General features: G+C 43.5%; 2 protein-coding genes across 2 annotated transcripts in view; one reads left to right on the plus strand and one right to left on the minus strand.

Annotated features, from left to right (window-relative positions):
* The window catches only part of LOC136849338 (ubiquitin-protein ligase E3B), a 961,194-nt gene that overhangs the window by 795,622 nt on the left and 147,487 nt on the right, over positions 1 to 18,085 (plus strand). The window contains exon 17 of the mRNA XM_067122699.1: positions 520 to 774. Within this exon, the coding sequence (XP_066978800.1) occupies positions 520 to 774 (255 nt within the window). The remainder of the gene's footprint in view (positions 1 to 519; positions 775 to 18,085) is intronic.
* LOC136848892 (tigger transposable element-derived protein 1-like) lies at positions 1,592 to 6,922 on the minus strand. The gene is made up of 3 exons (XM_067121713.1): positions 5,788 to 6,922; positions 5,424 to 5,733; positions 1,592 to 1,743 (listed from the first exon to the last, which is right to left on the minus strand). Exons 1-3 carry the CDS (start codon positions 6,670 to 6,672, stop codon positions 1,592 to 1,594), a joined length of 1,347 nt encoding a protein of 448 aa, XP_066977814.1. The 5' UTR covers positions 6,673 to 6,922.

The raw sequence follows: 18,085 nt of genomic DNA on the forward strand, positions 1-18,085 counted from the left end.
TATGGGATTCAGCTATGTAATTACTTGGTAAGTTACTTATATAAAAACAACATTTTTATAATAAAATAAAGTTTTATATATACTTACCAAGTAGTTACAAAATTGGAGCCTTTCCTCCCTCCCTCCCCTCGCACGGACATAAGGGCACAAACAGAATGGGGCTGTCTGCTAAGTCGTTCCTAGTACTCCTGTCAGTAGGCGGGACTAGTCACCTACACTAAACACTGAACAATTGAAGTGGTAGTGCGAATTTTGAATTTAAGCTGCTGCGATAGTTTGAAACTATAGCTACGTAATTACATGGTAAGTATGCATAAAACTTTATTTTATTATAAAAATGTAATTTTCTTATGTAAGGTCTGGATTGTCTGTTCCTAGAGATACAGAGGTATAATGGCAATGTTAAGGCAGCGATTTAAAATGCAAGAATTTAGTGTTATGAAAAATAATTTTCAGTGAGCCTACTGAACAATTCTCTGTTAATGATGTACATCTGATTTTATTTGATTTGTATTTCAGCATTATGATGGAGATGTAAGTGACCTTGACTTAACTTTTTCATATGACGAAGATTACTTGGGACAGATTATCACCCATGAACTACGGCCTGGAGGCAAAGCTATTGCTGTCACAAATGACAATAAAATAGTTTATATCCACTTGATGGCCCACTTTAAGATGCATACCCAGATAAGGGAGCAGGTCATATCATTTATTCGAGGTTTTCGATCAATTATTAATCCTGATTGGTTATCCCTGTTCTCTGTACCAGAGGTGAGTTTGGTTAACAGTTTGAATTTAGTTGACACCGTGTGTGATATATTTTGAAATCTAAGCATAATTTTTGTAAATATTTTTTAGACAAAATTATTGTTCTAGATACATAACCATTACTTTTAATTACCCAAACTGTGCGCTTGCAAAGTACCCAGACACATTCCCATATAGGAAAGATCAAATGGAAGGTCACTGTGATATTGGTATTAAAAACTTACATTTGTTTCACTACAAACCCATTACTTTTACCTAGCCAAGGTATTGACTTAAATAGTTGGCATATTGATGCTCTACTAAGGAGAGAAGACCTGAAGAGACAAGAAAGCTTCTGGGTAAGAACATGTACAAGTATCTGAAAGTTCCAAGAGAAAATAGGTTCAAAATCACTTTCAAGGGATCACTGCGAGGAAGTCTGAGTACCTCTGTATAGTAGGTAGCAAAATTGTGACATCAAGGGAGAAGAAGTGGTTTCTAGAAGTAGAATTTCCTCCTGAAGAAAATTCTAATGGAAAAAAGAAGTTACATTCAATTGTTGATTTAAAATTTTAAAAATATTTTGATTCCAAAAATAACAAAAGATATCAACTAAGTGTCAAAATGAGTAACAAACCCACCCAAGCCAAATGGAGAAAAATCCTTTTAATTTTCATGGTGATCAAGCACAGAAGCAAGTTAGGAGTGTATCCCTGGGACAGTTAGTGATAAAACTACATCCTTGATCAGACTATTGCAAAAAGAGAAGGGAAGAACAATCACTAAAGGATCTATGGTAATAGAAAAGTCAGGTTCCAGTTGAAAACAGGCATGGAGCTAGTCACACACCTACCCGGTTTTCTACCGATACAAATGCCCCATCCGAGAGTGCCTCGGCCCTTTCATAGGTATGACTACCATGCGCTTCTCCAAGAGGATCTCCTGTCATACCCAAGAGGATGCCATATTTATCATGCCAGGACTGCCCATAACCTGAGAATAAAAAGGAATGACATTATCCCTAACAAAGAGATAATAGATCAAGCAACTGATCATTGCTGCCTACACCTCCTGGAACCCCTACACATTGGGAGAGAGAAGCAGAGTCTCAATACCACACAGGAGACCTTCCTTCTCCTGACATTGGCACGAAGGGCGGCACCTACTGGCACTCTAGATAAGCGAACCAATCAGGAACGTCCATCTGCAGGCAGAGACCCTCTGAATAATACATTCATTAACGTGCACTCCAACACACGCATGCGAGAGCGCATACAACCATCACCACGCGAGAGGAGACTTTGCCCGAGGAGAATTGCCTCAGGCAGCCAATTAAAAATCGACCTGATCTGAGACCCGCCTATATATACCGCCACGAGCACCGTGTTTCCAGAAGATGGCCATCGAGCTGGTTGAAACATGTCGACAGAAAAAGTACTAAAAATATCAGACAGACTTCAAAAAAAGAAAAAATAGAAGAAACACCACCGAAGATACCATCAGGAGAATCTATGGATTTACATCCCTGTTTTCAGTAACCTGCTGTAATGCTTTAAAATAAAGGGATTTTGACAAAGGAAAAATCTATTTCTGAGGGAGGCCCCATGTCACCCGGTGAAATTCCATACTAACACGAATTTCTAGGTATAAATATTGCTAAGCATACCAGAGAAAAATGCTTTCAGGAATGCTGGAGTTACTACCCCAGATCGATCGACTTCCATATGGAAGACGTCGGTATAACCAAGGGTGAGTGAAGGAATCACAACCACAGAGCCACACTCGACAGACATCCCCATGTCAAAATCCCCCGGAAGAGTAGAGAGCCGTTCCAGCCCCCACGCTCACCCGCCCGCCAAGCGGCGACTCCAGCGCCACCTACACCATTCCAGGCTAGCACCACCGCCGGGCTTGGCATGTGCAAGAAGGGGGGGAAACCAGGCCTTGGGAGGTCACGGGTGACATGGGGCCTCCCTCAGAAATAGATTTTTCCTTTGTCAAAATCCCTTTTCTGAGCTCGGCCCCATGTCACCCGGTGAAATAGTAACAGAGAACCATGCCAAGACTGCAAAGCTAAAAAGGGGAAAAATTTTTAAAAAACAAGGTGATTTGAACAAAAAACAATGCTATGAAAAATAGATTTAATAATCATAACTCTCTATACAAAAGCAACCCATAACAGGTAAGGGCAACAACTTAACTTTAAGAACAATGTACAGAAACAGACTATAAACCAGTTACAGGTGGAAAATGACACACCCAACAAGATACAGTCACAGACAATTAAACATGAACTTAAATCTAAGGGAAAAGAGTGACCTTACGATATAAAAAAATCATTGAGGTACATGGAGCATAAATAAAAAACAGATCCAGTACCCCTAACACAATCCAAATTCACAGCACATCAAAATACAATCACCAAGATAATCCGAATACGGGCAATAGTAACATCAATTATGAGGAGCAAGGCAGAGAGGCATGATTGAACCTTAAGAGCAGGCAGAGAAACAAATGAGGCAGGCGGGCGGGGGGGAAAAGGAAGAGGATTAAGGATTATTTGGGTGGGGGGATGACACTCCCCACAGCCACTGCAGCAAATTTCAGGGCTTCGAGTGATTTTAAATAGTGGCGCTTAAACACTAGAGGTGATTTCCATCCTGTATACTTGGTAAGTTCAGCAAAATCCATGTTATGGAAATAATTGGTAGAGGTAGCTACCGCCCGGATATCATGAACCTTGGGGACTGAATCTGGGTTGGCTTGTTTAATAAAATATAGGATTTGCTGCCTTATAGCGTTCAAAGAAAGAGTTCCACCTTTCTCCCTGATAAAAAGAGGACCCGACTTGCACTGTGGAGTTCTAAGTAGGTAGGACCTCAAGGTATGAACTGGGCATAAGGACTGGTCCTGTGGAAGAGGCACCACCTTCCAAGGGGACCACCTGTCCTGAGGGTCTTCATTTTTAGCTAGGAACCTTTGATCAGGGGAGAGAAGGACTTCTCCGGATGGAAGGAAATCAACATGATCATCACCTCTAGCGAGAGCCGACAGCTCTGAAATTCTGGCACCTGAAGCCAAGCTAACCAAAAATAAGGTTTTCCTTAACAGATCCAGGTAAGAGCACTGTAAGTTGTCAATATCAGAGGCTAACTTAAGAACGTCGTTGAGGAACCACGTAACAGAATGCGGCCGTGTTATGGGTCTCAAACGAGCGCATGCTCTAGGAATTGATGAAAAGTATGAATCTGTAAGGTCAATTTGAAAACAATACAAAAATACCTTCTTCAAGGCTGATTTAGCTGTAGTAATAGTAGCCGGAGCAAGGCCTTTTTCATACAATGACCTAAAGAAAGTAATCGCTAAGTTAGTAGTCATAGTATGAGCTTCAGATGCCTTCAAGAAGGATGCTAATTTTTTGACCGCTGAATCATATTGCCTGAGAGTACAGTGAACCCTCGTTTATAGTGGTATATAGGTTCCAGAACTGGCCGCGATAGCTGAAAATCCGCGAAGTAGGGACACTATATTTACATATTTACAGTATTTATTTAACATGTATTCAGACTTTTAAAACCCTCCCTTTACATAGTACTGTTAACAAACCACCCTTTACAGTAATGTACAGATATCTACAATACGTACATACAGTACACAGGCACAAATGATAAGCAATAAAATAGTAAGTGAACATAAAAAAATAGAAAGATTGTTATGGTGCGTACTGTACAATTGTACAGTATTTTACTCACCACGATAGAGTTGGAAGTTACAATAAAGCCCTCCTCGTATGTACTGTTAACAAACCACCCTTTAATGTACAGAACACTTAATGCCTAATCTAAAACAGGCACTAATATTAAAATGTTAGAATATTAAAGTATATAAAGAAATAAAGATTGTTACTGTACCCACCATGAAAGAAGTTGAAGAAAAACTTGAATGATGATGGCGATGAATTTGCTGCACAGTAGAAATGATGATGATGAAGCTGATGATGTCTTCTACTGTGCAGCCAATGATTGTATTTTACGTCTCTTCAGACTGAGGTGTCTTTTCCTGGGACACCTCTTCAACTTCTTCCTGGGACACTTCTTCAATTTCTTCCGAAGGCATAGTAGCAGGAGGAACTGGCTCTTTTTTGCAAGGCTGGAAGAACATTGTGATCGGAAGTTGCTGCCGCTGCTTCTTTTTTCGATCGAAGAGCATCCTGTAGGGAGTCATGTCTTCATCGATTTTGTTGCAGAACTGCAGAGAACGAACCATATCCTCGTCCCATTCTTGTGACAATTCTTTCAGCTCCTTCGCTAGGTTGCAGAACTTGGCAAGCCGTTCTAATGTTAAGCCTGTTTCTTCGACAACTTCTTGGGTCTCTTCTTGTGGTTCATTTTCTTCCTCACTGGCTGATTTTGTCAGGTCTTCGAGGTCTGCGCCAGTTAGCAGCTGGGAATGGCAGTCCAACAACTCGTCAACGTCTTCCGTCGTCATGTTGCCAAACCCGTCACCTCCAATTATCGCAGCCAACTGCACAGATTTCCGTACTGCAGAGTGTTGAATCTCGGCAGGCGTAAATCCCTCGTCGTCGTAAACAATCTCGGACCACAACTTCCTCCAGCTCGCGTTAACAGTAGCAGGTTTCATTTCTTGCAGTGCCTTTTGGATGTTCTGAAGGCACGTGGCAATTGTGTACTGCCGCCAGTACGCCTTCAAATTGAATGTTTCATCCTCATCTTCTTGGGCGGCATCCACACACGCAACGAGGTCCGCCAAGGTATTCTTCGTGTAGAGGGCCTTGAACACCCTGATAACCCCCTGGTCCATCGGTTGAATTAAGGACGTTGTGTTGGGTGGCAGGAACTCAACCTGAATGCCCTCATGCGAAAGATCAGTCGCGTGTCCACCAGCGTTATCCAACAGGAGAAGGATCTTAAATGGCAAGCCCTTCTCTAAGAGATATTTACTGACTTGTGGGATAAAACACTGGTGGAACTAGTTGGAGGTCAGCATCTTTGTTATCCATGCTTTTGGATTATGCATCCAATACACGGGAAGGAGATTCTTATTTTTATTTTTCAAAGCACGAGGGTTTTTCGACTTATAAATAAGCCCTGGCTTTAGCAAAAATCCCGCAGCATTGCCACACATCACGAGGGTAACATGATCTTTGAATGCTTTAAAGCCAGAGGCTTTGGCTTCTTCTTTGAACAGGAAAGTTCGCGATGGCATTCTCTTCCAAAACAAACCCGTCTCATCCATATTAAAGACTTGTTCAGGCTTGTATCCACCTTCAGCGATAATATTCTTGAACGTCTCATTCGCGTAAGTTTCAGCAGCGACCGTGTCAGCGGAAGCAGCCTTGCCATGCAGGGAAACGCTTTTCAGGCCGAAGCGTTTCTGAAACTTAGCGAACCATCCTTTGCTGGTGGTAAAACGTCGTGTCTGAGGCTGGGAATCAGTGGATGTCCCTGCTTGAGGTTCATCTACATCATCTTCGTCGTCTTCCTCTTCTTCTTCAGCGTGGTCGCCATCATCTTGAGGTTCCTTTGCCGCGAAATTCTCATACAACCTCAAAGCCTTGGTTCGGATGGTGTTCGTATCCAAGGCTATTTTCTTCTGCCGGCAGTCGGCAATCCAGATTGACAAAGCACCTTCCATACGGACGATCGTTTTATTACGAGCCGTAACAACTTGCTTTGCTGACTTGCTAAAGGTGATGGCAGCCGTCTTCCTAATCTTCGCCTCATCCTTCTTAATGTAGCGAACGGTGGATTCGTTCACTCCAAAATGGCGGGCCAAGGCCGCGTAACTTCTCCCTTCCTTCAACATATCGAGAAGTGTCACCTTCTCAGCAATCGTCATCATTTTCCGTTGGCGTTTAGGCTCAGTACCAGCCTTAGCAGAAGCAGAACGCTTGGGAGCCATTGTAGGGGTTAAACAAAGTTAAAAAAAAAGTTCAACTTCAAACACACACTGTCACTGGTAATGTAAACAGCATCTGTCTACCGAGAGAGCGGGAAACGAAGTGGCCGCGAGAAGATGCTGCGGGTCAGAGACAAGGGAAGCTGCTGCGGGTCAGAGAAACGGTCAAAACACCAATCACAGGCGAGATTACAAAACTTGGGAGCTGATTCGTCATCTATCACCAATGGAACCAATCACAACCCATCTTACTTGCTAGTTTCAAATTCAAATATACTTTACGCTATTTTATGCTTTTTTTGTTGTAGTAGTATAGGTTTATTCGAGATGTGATTTTTGCAACAAACAATATTATTGGATGCAGTACAAAAGATTCATGGAAAAGATGCACATTCATTACATTTGTATTTTATAATTAGTATATATGTAGCCATCAGCAGCCTTACACCATTCAAATATGACAATGTCAGACTGCATCTGATTAGCGTTTCATGTTCAGTTTAATTTTACTAGTACTATAATGAATTATCGTATGATCACATTCTCTTTTGTTTAATTTCATTTTGTACTGAATTATATGTCATAATGCAATGAACCAACAGTACTAGCAGATATTAATAATTATTAATGGAATTAATGAAATATTTGGGTCTTCATATATCGCGACTATTTTGAAATTTCCGGAAAATCCGCTATATATTTTCTCTTATAATATACATACGTAATGGAAAAAATCCGCGAAGTCGTGAATCCGCGATAGTCGAACCGCGAAGTAGCGAGGGTTCACTGTATGTAGCCATCAGCAGCCTTACACCATTCAAATATGACAATGTCAGACTGCATCTGATTAGCGTTTCATGTTCAGTTTAATTTTACTAGTACTATAATGAATTATCGTATGATCACATTCTCTTTTTGTTTAATTTTATTTTGTACTGAATTATGTCATAATGCAATGAACCAACAGTACTAGCAGATATTAATAATTATTAATGGAATTAATGAAATATTTGGGTCTTCATATATCGCGACTATTTTTGAAATTTCCGGAAAATCCGCTATATATTTTCTCTTATAATATACATACGTAATGGAAAAAATCCACGAAGTCGTGAATCCGCGATAGTCGAACCGCGAAGTAGCGAGGGTTCACTGTAGACTCTCTTTTATCCGATTCTAAAAACAGAGTGTTAGCGGGGTCAATGTTTGCTCCCTTATTAGCAGCGAACTTTACAAAGTCCATAAAACTAGGCCTTTCTGAATTCTTAAGGAAGCTGACACAGTCTTTGTTTGTACTACTTGGGTCAGTCTGGGATTGGGAATCTGATGACTCCGCAACTTGATCTCCTGAAGTATAGGAAACCAGTTGCTCTTCGGCCAATAGGGGGTTACTAGAGCCAGTTGGCCCTTGAATGACCTGAGTTTGTGTAGTACTGTCAACAGTATGTTTATTGGAGGAAACAAGTAAATTCTCTCCCAATTGTTCCAATCTATGGTCATCGCGTCCGTGGCATAAGCCTGAGGTTCCAGGTTCGGAGCTACATAACAGGAAGCTTGTGGTTGCTCTCCGTAGCAAACAGATCCACTTGGAGTCCCGGAACCCGGCGGCGAATCCAATTGAATGACTCTTCGTCCAGATCGTCCAGAGACCACTCCGACTCCAACGGAGTGGTTCTTGACAGGGAATCCACCACCACGTTCCGCACCCCTGCTAGGTGGGTGTCTGACAGATGCCAACCGTGTTTGTTCGCCAGGGAGAAGATAGCTACCATCACCTGGTTTACGCAACCAGACTTGGAGCCGCTCCTGTTGATGCAATGAACCATACAGCGCTGTCCAACACCAGCCTGATGTGAATGTGGTTGGTTGGGCGGAGCTTTTTTAGGGTTAGAAACACCGCCATAGCTTCTAAGGTGTTTATATGGAACTGTTGGAACATTGTAGACCATGTCCCTTGTACTTTTTGTTTTGGTGAATACCCTCCCCAGCCGCTTAATGAAGCGTCTGTGTGAATCACCAGCTCTGGAGGAGGGAATTGAAGTGGGACTGACTTCGACAGGCCCCTGGCTGTGGACCATGGCTGTAGTCTCGCCTTCAAAATCCGTGGGATAGAAGAGACTCTGTCTCTGAGCCTGACATTGGCTCGTCTCTGCCACACTCTGTTTATATCTTTTAATCTTTTAACTTTGCTTTTAAGAGCAGGTCCGTCACTGAGGCAAATTGAAGGGAGCCGAGGACCCTCTCTTGGGAGCGACGGGATGCTGCTTTGTCCTTCAAGAACCTTCTGGTAAGGGAGGCAATCTCTTTCCGCTTGGGCGGCGGAAGGGATAGCCTGTACGAAGACAGGTCCCACTGGAGGCCCAGCCACTGAAACCGGGACTCCGGAGTCAAGCGGGACTTCCCCCTGTTCAGCTGGAACCCTAACGATTCCAGGTACTTGATGACTATGGTCGTAGCCTTCCGGCACTCTTGAACTGTTGGAGCCCAGATTATCCAATCGTCCAGGTACGCTGCCAGGGAGATGCCCGGGACCGAGCTGTTGAACTACTGTCTCCGCCAGCTTTGTAAATATCCTGGGGCTATATTGAGTCCGAAAGGCATAACTTTGAAGGAGTAGGCTTGTCTCCCTAGCCTGAAGCCCAGGTAGGGAGAGAAGTTCCGCGCAATCGGGACGTGATAGTAAGCGTCTGAAAGATGATAGAGGTGGTGACGGCTCCACGCGCAGTAGAGTCCGCATTTGAGCCACCGTAAGCATGCGAAACTTGTCGCATTTTATATAGAGATTTAGACGCGACAGATCTAGAATCACCCTTTGCTGATCGGAACCTTTCTTTGGGACCGTGAACAACCTGCCTTGGAACTTGAGGTGCCATACTTTCTTTATTGCTCTCTTGTTGAGCAGTTCCGTCACATAGTCCTCCAGGACTATGGAGGAGGGTTGGTAGAACCTGATCAGAGGTGCGGGATCTTTGATCCAGCTCCAGCCCAGACCCTTGGATACAATGCTGTGTGCCCAAGGACTGAAGGACCACTGGTCTCTGAACCAGTAAAGTCGACCGCCTACCTGACTGATCTCAGTGGGAGGAAGCAGGTTTGTTTCCTCTACCACGGCCAACTTTTTCCTTGGAGGCGGAGCCAGGCTTGCCTCTGTATGGGGCTCGACCTCTGCCCCCCTTGCGCTCCTATTAAGGCCATGAAAGACCCCCCGGCCTTCATAGGTAGAATTGTACGCCGGAGAGGAGACGTATGAGGGTGCAGCAAGAGATTGGGCTGGTTGGACCAGAACAAATTGTTTGGGGTTGAGCCTTGGAGGTGGAGGGTTGGCCCACCGCCGAGACCGGGACTGCCTGAACGACTGTTTGATGAAGGGGTCGTTTATGGCAACGAAAGCGCTTCCCAGACTTAGACTGAGAGTTACCAGACTCTGGGGTTTTCCGCTTGTAGGCGGAGATGCCCCAACGAGAACGAAGGCTTTGGTTAGCTCTGGTAGCTTCGCCCAGAACACTTTCTACCTCAGCCTCTGGGAACAGGTTCGCCCCCCAGATAGAACTTTTCATGAGCTTGTTAGGCTCATGACGTATGGTGGCATCCGCAAAAATGAACTTCCGGCATTCCAACCTTGCCACCATAAAGTCATGCAGGTCTGACTGGAACCCTGCTAACAGGGATTTAGCCAGAACCTGAAACAGGCGTTCCTCTGCGAAGGAGACGGCGGTTGCTTCCGTTATGCACAGGGAGCTCAAGGACCGGCCTAACCGAGACCAAGCATCAAACTCCGCCTTGAGCAAAGCTTCCGGGATCTTGGGAAGCTGCTCACTAAATTGGGAAGACGCACAGTCGGCGTCCAATTTTACCTACTGTAAAAGTCATTCCAGAACTCGTCACCTCCCGGGAATACCAGGGATGTGGAGTCTGTCTCCCTTAGCTGAGGCAAGGGTTTGCCGTCAAAGCAAGCCTGGGCCGTTGCTAGAGCGACCTTGTTAAGGCAGGGAGTGGGTAATTTGTCCCCCAAGGAGAACATGGTGTAATTCCCCTTGAAAGGCGTCAATTTAGTGTTGTCAGCCTGCCACTCCGTAAGAGTGCGCAGGAGAGCAGACTGTGCTTGGTCCCTTGGGAAGATCACTGTCTCCTTAGGGACCTTATCCGAGCGTACCCAGGCTTCCTCCGTCAGCCTAACGAAGCCTGGGTAAGGGGGCAGGAGATCAGGAGGGAAAAACTCTAACTCCTCCAGGCGTCTCGTGCCAAGACCTTCGATTGTTAAGGTGTCTTCGTGCTGTATGGCACGAAGAGCAAAGCGCCACGGGTTCCCTACAGCGAAGGGAGGGAGTCAGCCGTATCAGGGATCTCGTACTGTGGATCGGCTCCGCCGGAGTGCGCCATACCCGCCAGTAGAGAATCGTGGTTTTGAAGCTTCTCCGCTATTTTGGAGAGCTTCGCGTCAACCTCCGCCGAGAACCTCTCGAGCAAGGAATTAGCAAAGGCTTCAGGGTCAAAGGCAGGCTGGCGAGGAGAGCTTGGTTTAGATGCTCTCTTACTCGCGCCAATGCCCGAGGTTCCTAGTTTGCTCCCGGAGGCCACAGGTACTGCGACCTTGGCCTTCGATGGGGGGAAAGGAGATGCTTTCCGAGAAGACGAGGACCTATAGCCCTTCGCCTTCCATGAAGTCTTCAGTTTCAACTTGGGGACAGCAGATGGAGGCCTGTCCCGCAAGATGGAAGACTTCTGAAAACCTGAAAAGGAAGAAGCAGATGACGATGGGGAATCAAAAAGGGCGCCCGCCCCCGTAGCCTCACTTACCTCTCTACCTACCTCTTGGTCCGGCTCCGTGTTCATAGGTTCCAGGTCCAAATCTAAGGTGGCGACGTCCTCTGAAACTCCCTTGTACAAAGGGTCTTCTTGGGGTGGCTGGGTAGCGAGTTGTATCTGCCGGATGATTGGGGCAGCCAATTCCGCCGGGACAGCAGCAGCCACCCGGGCGCCGGGGTAGAGCAGGTCCCGCAAGTTGGCGTCGAGGATGTAAGGACTCCCCGACAGAACGTTCCTTCCAAACCCAGCCACCCAGGCGTGGAGGGACTCAAGAGCCTCCTTCTTAGAGGACTTGACAGCCTGAGGGAGAGAGGGAAGTCACAAATAATATATTGTAGCAAAAGGATAGGAACTACAACATAAGCACATATCAAACTGGGAAAAAACGTGAGTGACGGAAGGCGAGGGCTTACCGATTCGTCCTGGACAATGTTGACCAAGGCGAAGCAAACCTCACAGCCATCAGGATGCCAAACGACGAGTTCATCCAACCGGACTGCGCAACCCGCGTGGGTCCGGCACACCACATGTCCGTAGGGTTGATGGAGGGTGGCGGTGCATCCTGGCTCCTCACAACGCACAGTCTGTAAGTGTAAAGAGTACATGAACCTACCACTCTAAGAAACTTAAACTAGGTTGGCGTGGGAATTTCAATCTACCACCGGAGTACTCCGGAGGGAAGAAAACCCCCGTCAAAGATGGGCCTACTAGATAATAAATTAATTAAAGCGGTAAGGTGTTCTCCGACCATCGGGATACTCCGGTGGGACGAGAGAACTGAGTCAACTGGGTCCTACCACAAGGGATGCCGGAATAAAAACAGCGGGACCCGAGGGCAGGATACCGGACTCAGAACAAGTTAATGACTAATGGCGGAGTGAGCAGCTCACTCCGCTAGTGGATATGCATACATAAAATACGAGAGATGGTAACGAACTGGTAATAAACAAATACATTACACCTTCCGGAGTCCGGAGACACCCCCTCCGGAGATCCCCAACCTCTACCGCTAGAAAACAGAAGGAGGGTGAGGCAACTAACTACGTGAGGCCACAAGGGCCGGAGAAAGTGCCAGTCAACCCAACTAAAGTAATCTCGAATCAGGGAGAGGATGATGAGGGAAACCCAAGAATGTTTGAAACTCGTTCGAGAGCGAGTTAACGAAACAATAAGCCAAGCACATTGCCACCGGAGATTTTTCCTGGGAGAGAACGAATCCCTCCACCAGGGAAAATCCCCAGATTCGGAGAAAACGTCCGTAGACGTCACCCGCACGAGAGGCAAGAGCTGGTTAGGGTTAAGAGGAGAGAGGGGGGAAGGGTTGGTGGGGTAGGGAGGAGGGTAGCCCCAACCAGTGAAAACAGGAGAATGGGGAAGATACTTCACCCGCTCAACTGCAGTCACACACCGCGTCAAGTAAATTAATACTAGCCGTGAAAGGTCGTAGCCTACCTCAGGGGAAAGCGACCTAAGGACTCGCCAGCTCGTACCTAGTCATAGCCTAGGTCAGTACCTGCACCTAGGCATAGCCTAGGCTACCAGGTTGGGAGAAGGAAAGGGAGGGGGAGGGAAAAACGGGGAGAGAAATTTCCGAGCCAGAAACCAACCAGAGGCGAACGTAAGAGAGGGATGCCATGATGGCAAAGAGGAGACACACCATCGAAAGTTTAACCCTTCGTGAGAAGGAGAAGACAATGGGGCTCACTCTACCACTCAAACAGCGACTCGTGGAAGGAACGACAACAGAAACTCCCTCAACCTGAAGATTCCTACCCTACACCTAACCTAACTGGGGAGAGCGGGAGACCCAGGAAGCTATACTAGCCTAACATAAACATAGGGTATGATGAGGCTAATAACTAGGACCAGAAAATCACCACCGCAAATAAAATAAAATACACATAAACCATAAATACTTGTGTTCGTGCAAGGCACATAGCCTAGCCGAGAGGAGCGTCAGTGTATTACCGATGCTCCTCCGTATAAATAGGGCAATAAACAATAACACCAGCACGACAATAAAATCATGATAAAGCAGTTAATACTGTCAATGGGAACACACCCTGGTGGGGGAACCCAAGCGGGAAATGACGGGAACCCTAATGAAGGGACCCGACAAGTGGATCAAAATTATTATAGAGAAACACCGCTACAACCTGCCCAGGAAACACCACCAGGGTGGAACCCAGGGGGAATAATGATAAGAATATAACGACAAGGAGAAAACCCAAACAGAACAAGCTGGATGGGCAAATCTACATGATCGGCATGGCGGCTGGCGGCGCCACGGCGCCATAACAACAACCGCACAAAACTTTAAAATAGCGATTGAACCAGCCAAACTTATCATAAAAACCCCACAAGGAGATGGTACTTAACTTGGTGACAGAAAAGCTGCTCGACGACATGCTGGGAAATCCTAAAACAGGCCAAAAACACGAGCACAAAAAATTTAAACAGTGAAGATCTCACGTGCTAGAAATGGAATGGTGTAGGTGGCGCTGGAGTCGCCGCTTGGCGGGCGGGTGAGCGTGGGGGCTGGAACGGCTCTCTACTCTTCCGGGGGATTTTGACATGGGGATGTCTGTCGAGTGTGGCTCTGTGGTTGTGATTCCTTCACTCACCCTTGGTTATACCGACGTCTTCCATATGGAAGTCGATCGATCTGGGGGTAGTAACTCCAGCATTCCTGAAAGCATTTTTCTCTGGTATGCTTAGCAATATTTATACCTAGAAATTTGTGTTAGTATGGAATTTCACCGGGTGACATGGGGCCGAGCTCAGAAAAGAATTTTTGCTGTAAGAAATATGCTGTTTCATCCATCGAAATCTGAACATTGGACAATTATTGACTAACATTGATGTGCAGGAAGAGCGAATTATTAGAAGAATTTAGAAAACTCAGTATAAAATCAATTTGCAAAATGCAGCCATTTTATTCAACAAAACTTGTCTCAAAGAGGGTATTCTTCCTTTGTATTATTATCTCTATTATTATTATTATTATTATTGTACTATTGAAAATTTGTACTTATTATTAGGTAAATCATTTATTTATCATACAAAACAGATAGAAATACCATAAAAATTCTCTGAGAGAGAGAGAGAGAGAAGCTGAAATAGGAAGGAAGAGACAAACATTGCGTATTATTTCATCTTATTACATATTTAATCATACGTGTTATTATTATTATTATTATTATTATTATTTTATTAATTTTAATAATATTTGAAATTTAGTAGGTCATTATTTCATAAAAAAAAATGTATTTAGTAATGAAAATAACCATAAAATACACTAATTAGTGAATATTTCTGGACGAAAAGAGCGCGAATTGCCAAATATTTCGCGAATAATTTATAGATATGTTCCACAGAAAATCCCGCGAATCGGTGAGTACGCAGATCGTGAGAACACGAATACAGGGGGTTTACTGTATGGTGTTGCAGGAATTACATCTTTCTCCCATACGTCTGCTGTCTTTGCTCTGCTCCTTTCTTCTCCTCCGTAGCCATTATACAGTAATCCTTCAGTTATCCAATTTAATGGAGGCAATTTTGCTCTGTGCGCCTATTCTGCCTAGCAAGAAATTTTGCAAAGAACAGAACACAAGGAAGAAAAACCTGTAACTTTAACACCTTCCCTGATTATCCTGAGAGTATTCTTGTGGTTAATTACCATGTATTCTTCTCACAATCATGAGAATACTCGTTAAGACTCGTAAAATATTCTACTTATTTCTATCTTCATGATTTAATTCGTTCTTTAATGAATTCCCATTTTCTATACAGTATTTTCTCTTCCCATAAGAAATTAGTACGTATTTTTGTCAATAGGTGGCAGTGTGCATTGTTTATTTTGTGAACATCTAATGTCAGACACTGCTTGTACGAATTCTCTCCAAGTTCATATTTTTCAAAGCATGGAAAAAATACTAAATTTTGAATGTTGCATGAATCTAAATTTTATTTTTTTTTATTTTTACCTTTCTAGCATCCAGAGTAATTCTTTATAATATGTAATGAAAATAGTATAATCTATGACTCACGAGTTAACTTGGGAATGTAAATGTCAACAAAAATTAAGCACTACAGTGAACCCCCCATATTCGCGGGGGATGCATACCACACCCCCCCACAAATAGCTAAAATCCGCAAATACTTAAAACCCTTCTAAAAACACTTAGAACTGCCCATATTGATAGTTTAAACACAAGAAAAACCCTGTAAAAATGCTTATACCTGAGTATTTTAATAGTTTCATCACAAAAAGTGCATTTATTCATGAAAATTATATGAAAATACAGTAATTAGTGAATATTTCTCAGTGAAACATACCGCAAATGGGCAAATTTTCCGTGAATAATGGCTAGATATGTTCCACAGAGAAACCCGCAAATGCGTGAGTCCGTGAATCATGAGAACACGAATACGGGGGGTTTACTGTACATATTAAAAACCAACTCACGAACAATTCAAAATAAGAACGGCTGTCCAGAACATAACTCATTTGTAAGTAGGGTAGTGACTGTGTACAGAGGTAAACTAACATACTTTATTTTAAAGTAAAATCCCTCAGAATTGCAAAACAGCTGTTTCCCGACTCATTTGTTTACTCATGTAAACATACTCTCTCTCTCTCTCTCTCTCTCTCTCTCTCTCTCTCTCTCTCTCTCTCTCTCTCTCTCTCTCTCTCTCTCTCCACAAGAGAATATTTTATCACTGTTGATATTTCATTTCTAATCGCCATAAAAATATTTAAAATGCAAATTTCACATGTAGGCAAGACAAAACTTAGCAGGCTGTAGCAATTTCACCGACAACATGGAATGAGTGTGTGCTTATGTACGTACCCTACGCGCATGTTTATGTTTATCTTTTGATTTAAAAAATAAAAAGATATAAATGTTAATACTGTAGCATAAAATGAAAACAAAGTGCTGTATACTGTACTAATATACTGATATATTTATATTGATATCATCATTGTAATTTGCATAAAAAAACAATTGTCCTGCATCAGTAATGTTTACGTTCTCAGAATCAGCTGATTGAGCCTACCAGCAAAAGAATTAGGATTATTATTTTTATGGTATACATAAATGTAAAATGAGTTTACAAAGGTAAACTGACATACTTTATATTAAAGTAAAATCCCTTAAAATTGCATACCAGTTGTCTCTTGATTTGTTTGTTTACCGATGTAATTAAACATACCTCAGTTCTCTCTCTCTCTCTCTCTCCACAAGCGAATGCTTCATCACTGTTGATATTTCATCCCTAATCACCGTACAGATATTTAAAGTGGGAATTTCATAAGTGGACAAGACAAAGCCAAACAGGCTGTTGCAAGTTCACCAACAGCATGGAATAAGTGTGTGCATATAGATGTACCCTACACACACGATTGCATTTTTCTTTTGGTTTTAAAGAATAAAAATATGAGAAAATACAGTAAAAACATGGACAAGAATACTTTAGCATAAAATTTAAATAAAAAAGTGAAGGAGTGTGTGTGTTACTGTACTTAGACTTCGATGTAAACATACCTCATTTGATGTTTCTCTTCTTGAGACCCTCCCCACCCCCTAAAGCCCTTTCTCAGTCAGTCTGAGTATAGGCAGGGTTACCAACATTTTCTTGAGGCTGCACAGCATTGCCAACCATCAGAGGGTGGGTTTTTATATTTTTTGAAATTCATATATATCATACATCTTTGGGCCCTTGATCCCTGGTCCGGGTGTGTCAGATAATGTCGAGCTCTGGATATTGGTGATGTACATAATTGACGGATTACTACTCAGTCCAGTTCTCACCAATTCTGATGTGCTTGTGAACGTACCTCGTGGAGTGCACAGTAGCAGTAGGCATTACTAAAGGTTCTTTGTAGCATCCCTTCGGCCCCTAGCTGTAACTCCTTCCATTCCTTTTATTGTACCTCCATCCATATTTCCTTTCTTCCATCATGCTATGCACCCCCTCCTAACAGTTATTTCAGAGTGCAACTGTGAGGTTTTCTTCCTGTTACACCTTTCAAACCTACCTACTCTCAATTTCCTTTTTGGTGCTGAATGACCTCATAGGTCCCAGTGTTTGGCCTTTGACCTAAACTCTAATTCCATTCTATATTCCAAGTAAATGTTACATCATCCTGGCCAACTCAGGCAGTCTGGAAATATATCTTGAATAAAAACCTCTAAAAAATCATACCAGTATGCATTTAAGAGTAGTTAAAATTGTAAAATCTATCAGTAAACAGTTTAACACTTCAGTCCATCAGATGCCTTTTGTTGAGGTTCCTTCCACTCCACCTTGTTCAGTCATCCCTTCTTTGTGTAGTTGTTCACATACTTCATGTAGAAGCTTGTTATACCTATGAATGATTTAACTTGCATTTTGGTCATTGTTGGTGCTGTATCCCAGACCTTCATCAGTTTCACTTCATCCATGGCAATCCATATACAATGGACCTTGTGTCCAAGGAATTCCACTTTACTGTATCTGCTGTAACACTCAGACAAGCAGATACTGCTTCCCTCACTCTGTGGGATAGCTCTTGAGTCCCTCGATTTGTTCCTCACATGACTCTGTATGAATTATTGCATCCACA

The sequence above is a fragment of the Macrobrachium rosenbergii genome, chromosome 20, assembly GCF_040412425.1.
Source record: "Macrobrachium rosenbergii isolate ZJJX-2024 chromosome 20, ASM4041242v1, whole genome shotgun sequence".
In the NCBI taxonomy this organism is placed as follows: domain Eukaryota; kingdom Metazoa; phylum Arthropoda; class Malacostraca; order Decapoda; family Palaemonidae; genus Macrobrachium; species Macrobrachium rosenbergii.

What these genes read in the sequence shown, in the direction of transcription:
- LOC136848892 (XM_067121713.1), bottom strand. Translation starts at nt 6,672, where the DNA reads ATGGCTCCCAAGCGTTCTGCTTCTGCTAAGGCTGGTACTGAGCCTAAA. An exon ending in ATCTCCTTCCCGTGTATTGG is followed by an intron (nt 5,734 to 5,787) that starts ATGCATAATCCA and finishes AACTAGTTCCAC; the next exon opens with CAGTGTTTTATCCCACAAGT. An exon ending in GCAGTACACAATTGCCACGT is followed by an intron (nt 1,744 to 5,423) that starts GCCTTCAGAACA and finishes TTTTATTCTCAG; the next exon opens with GTTATGGGCAGTCCTGGCAT.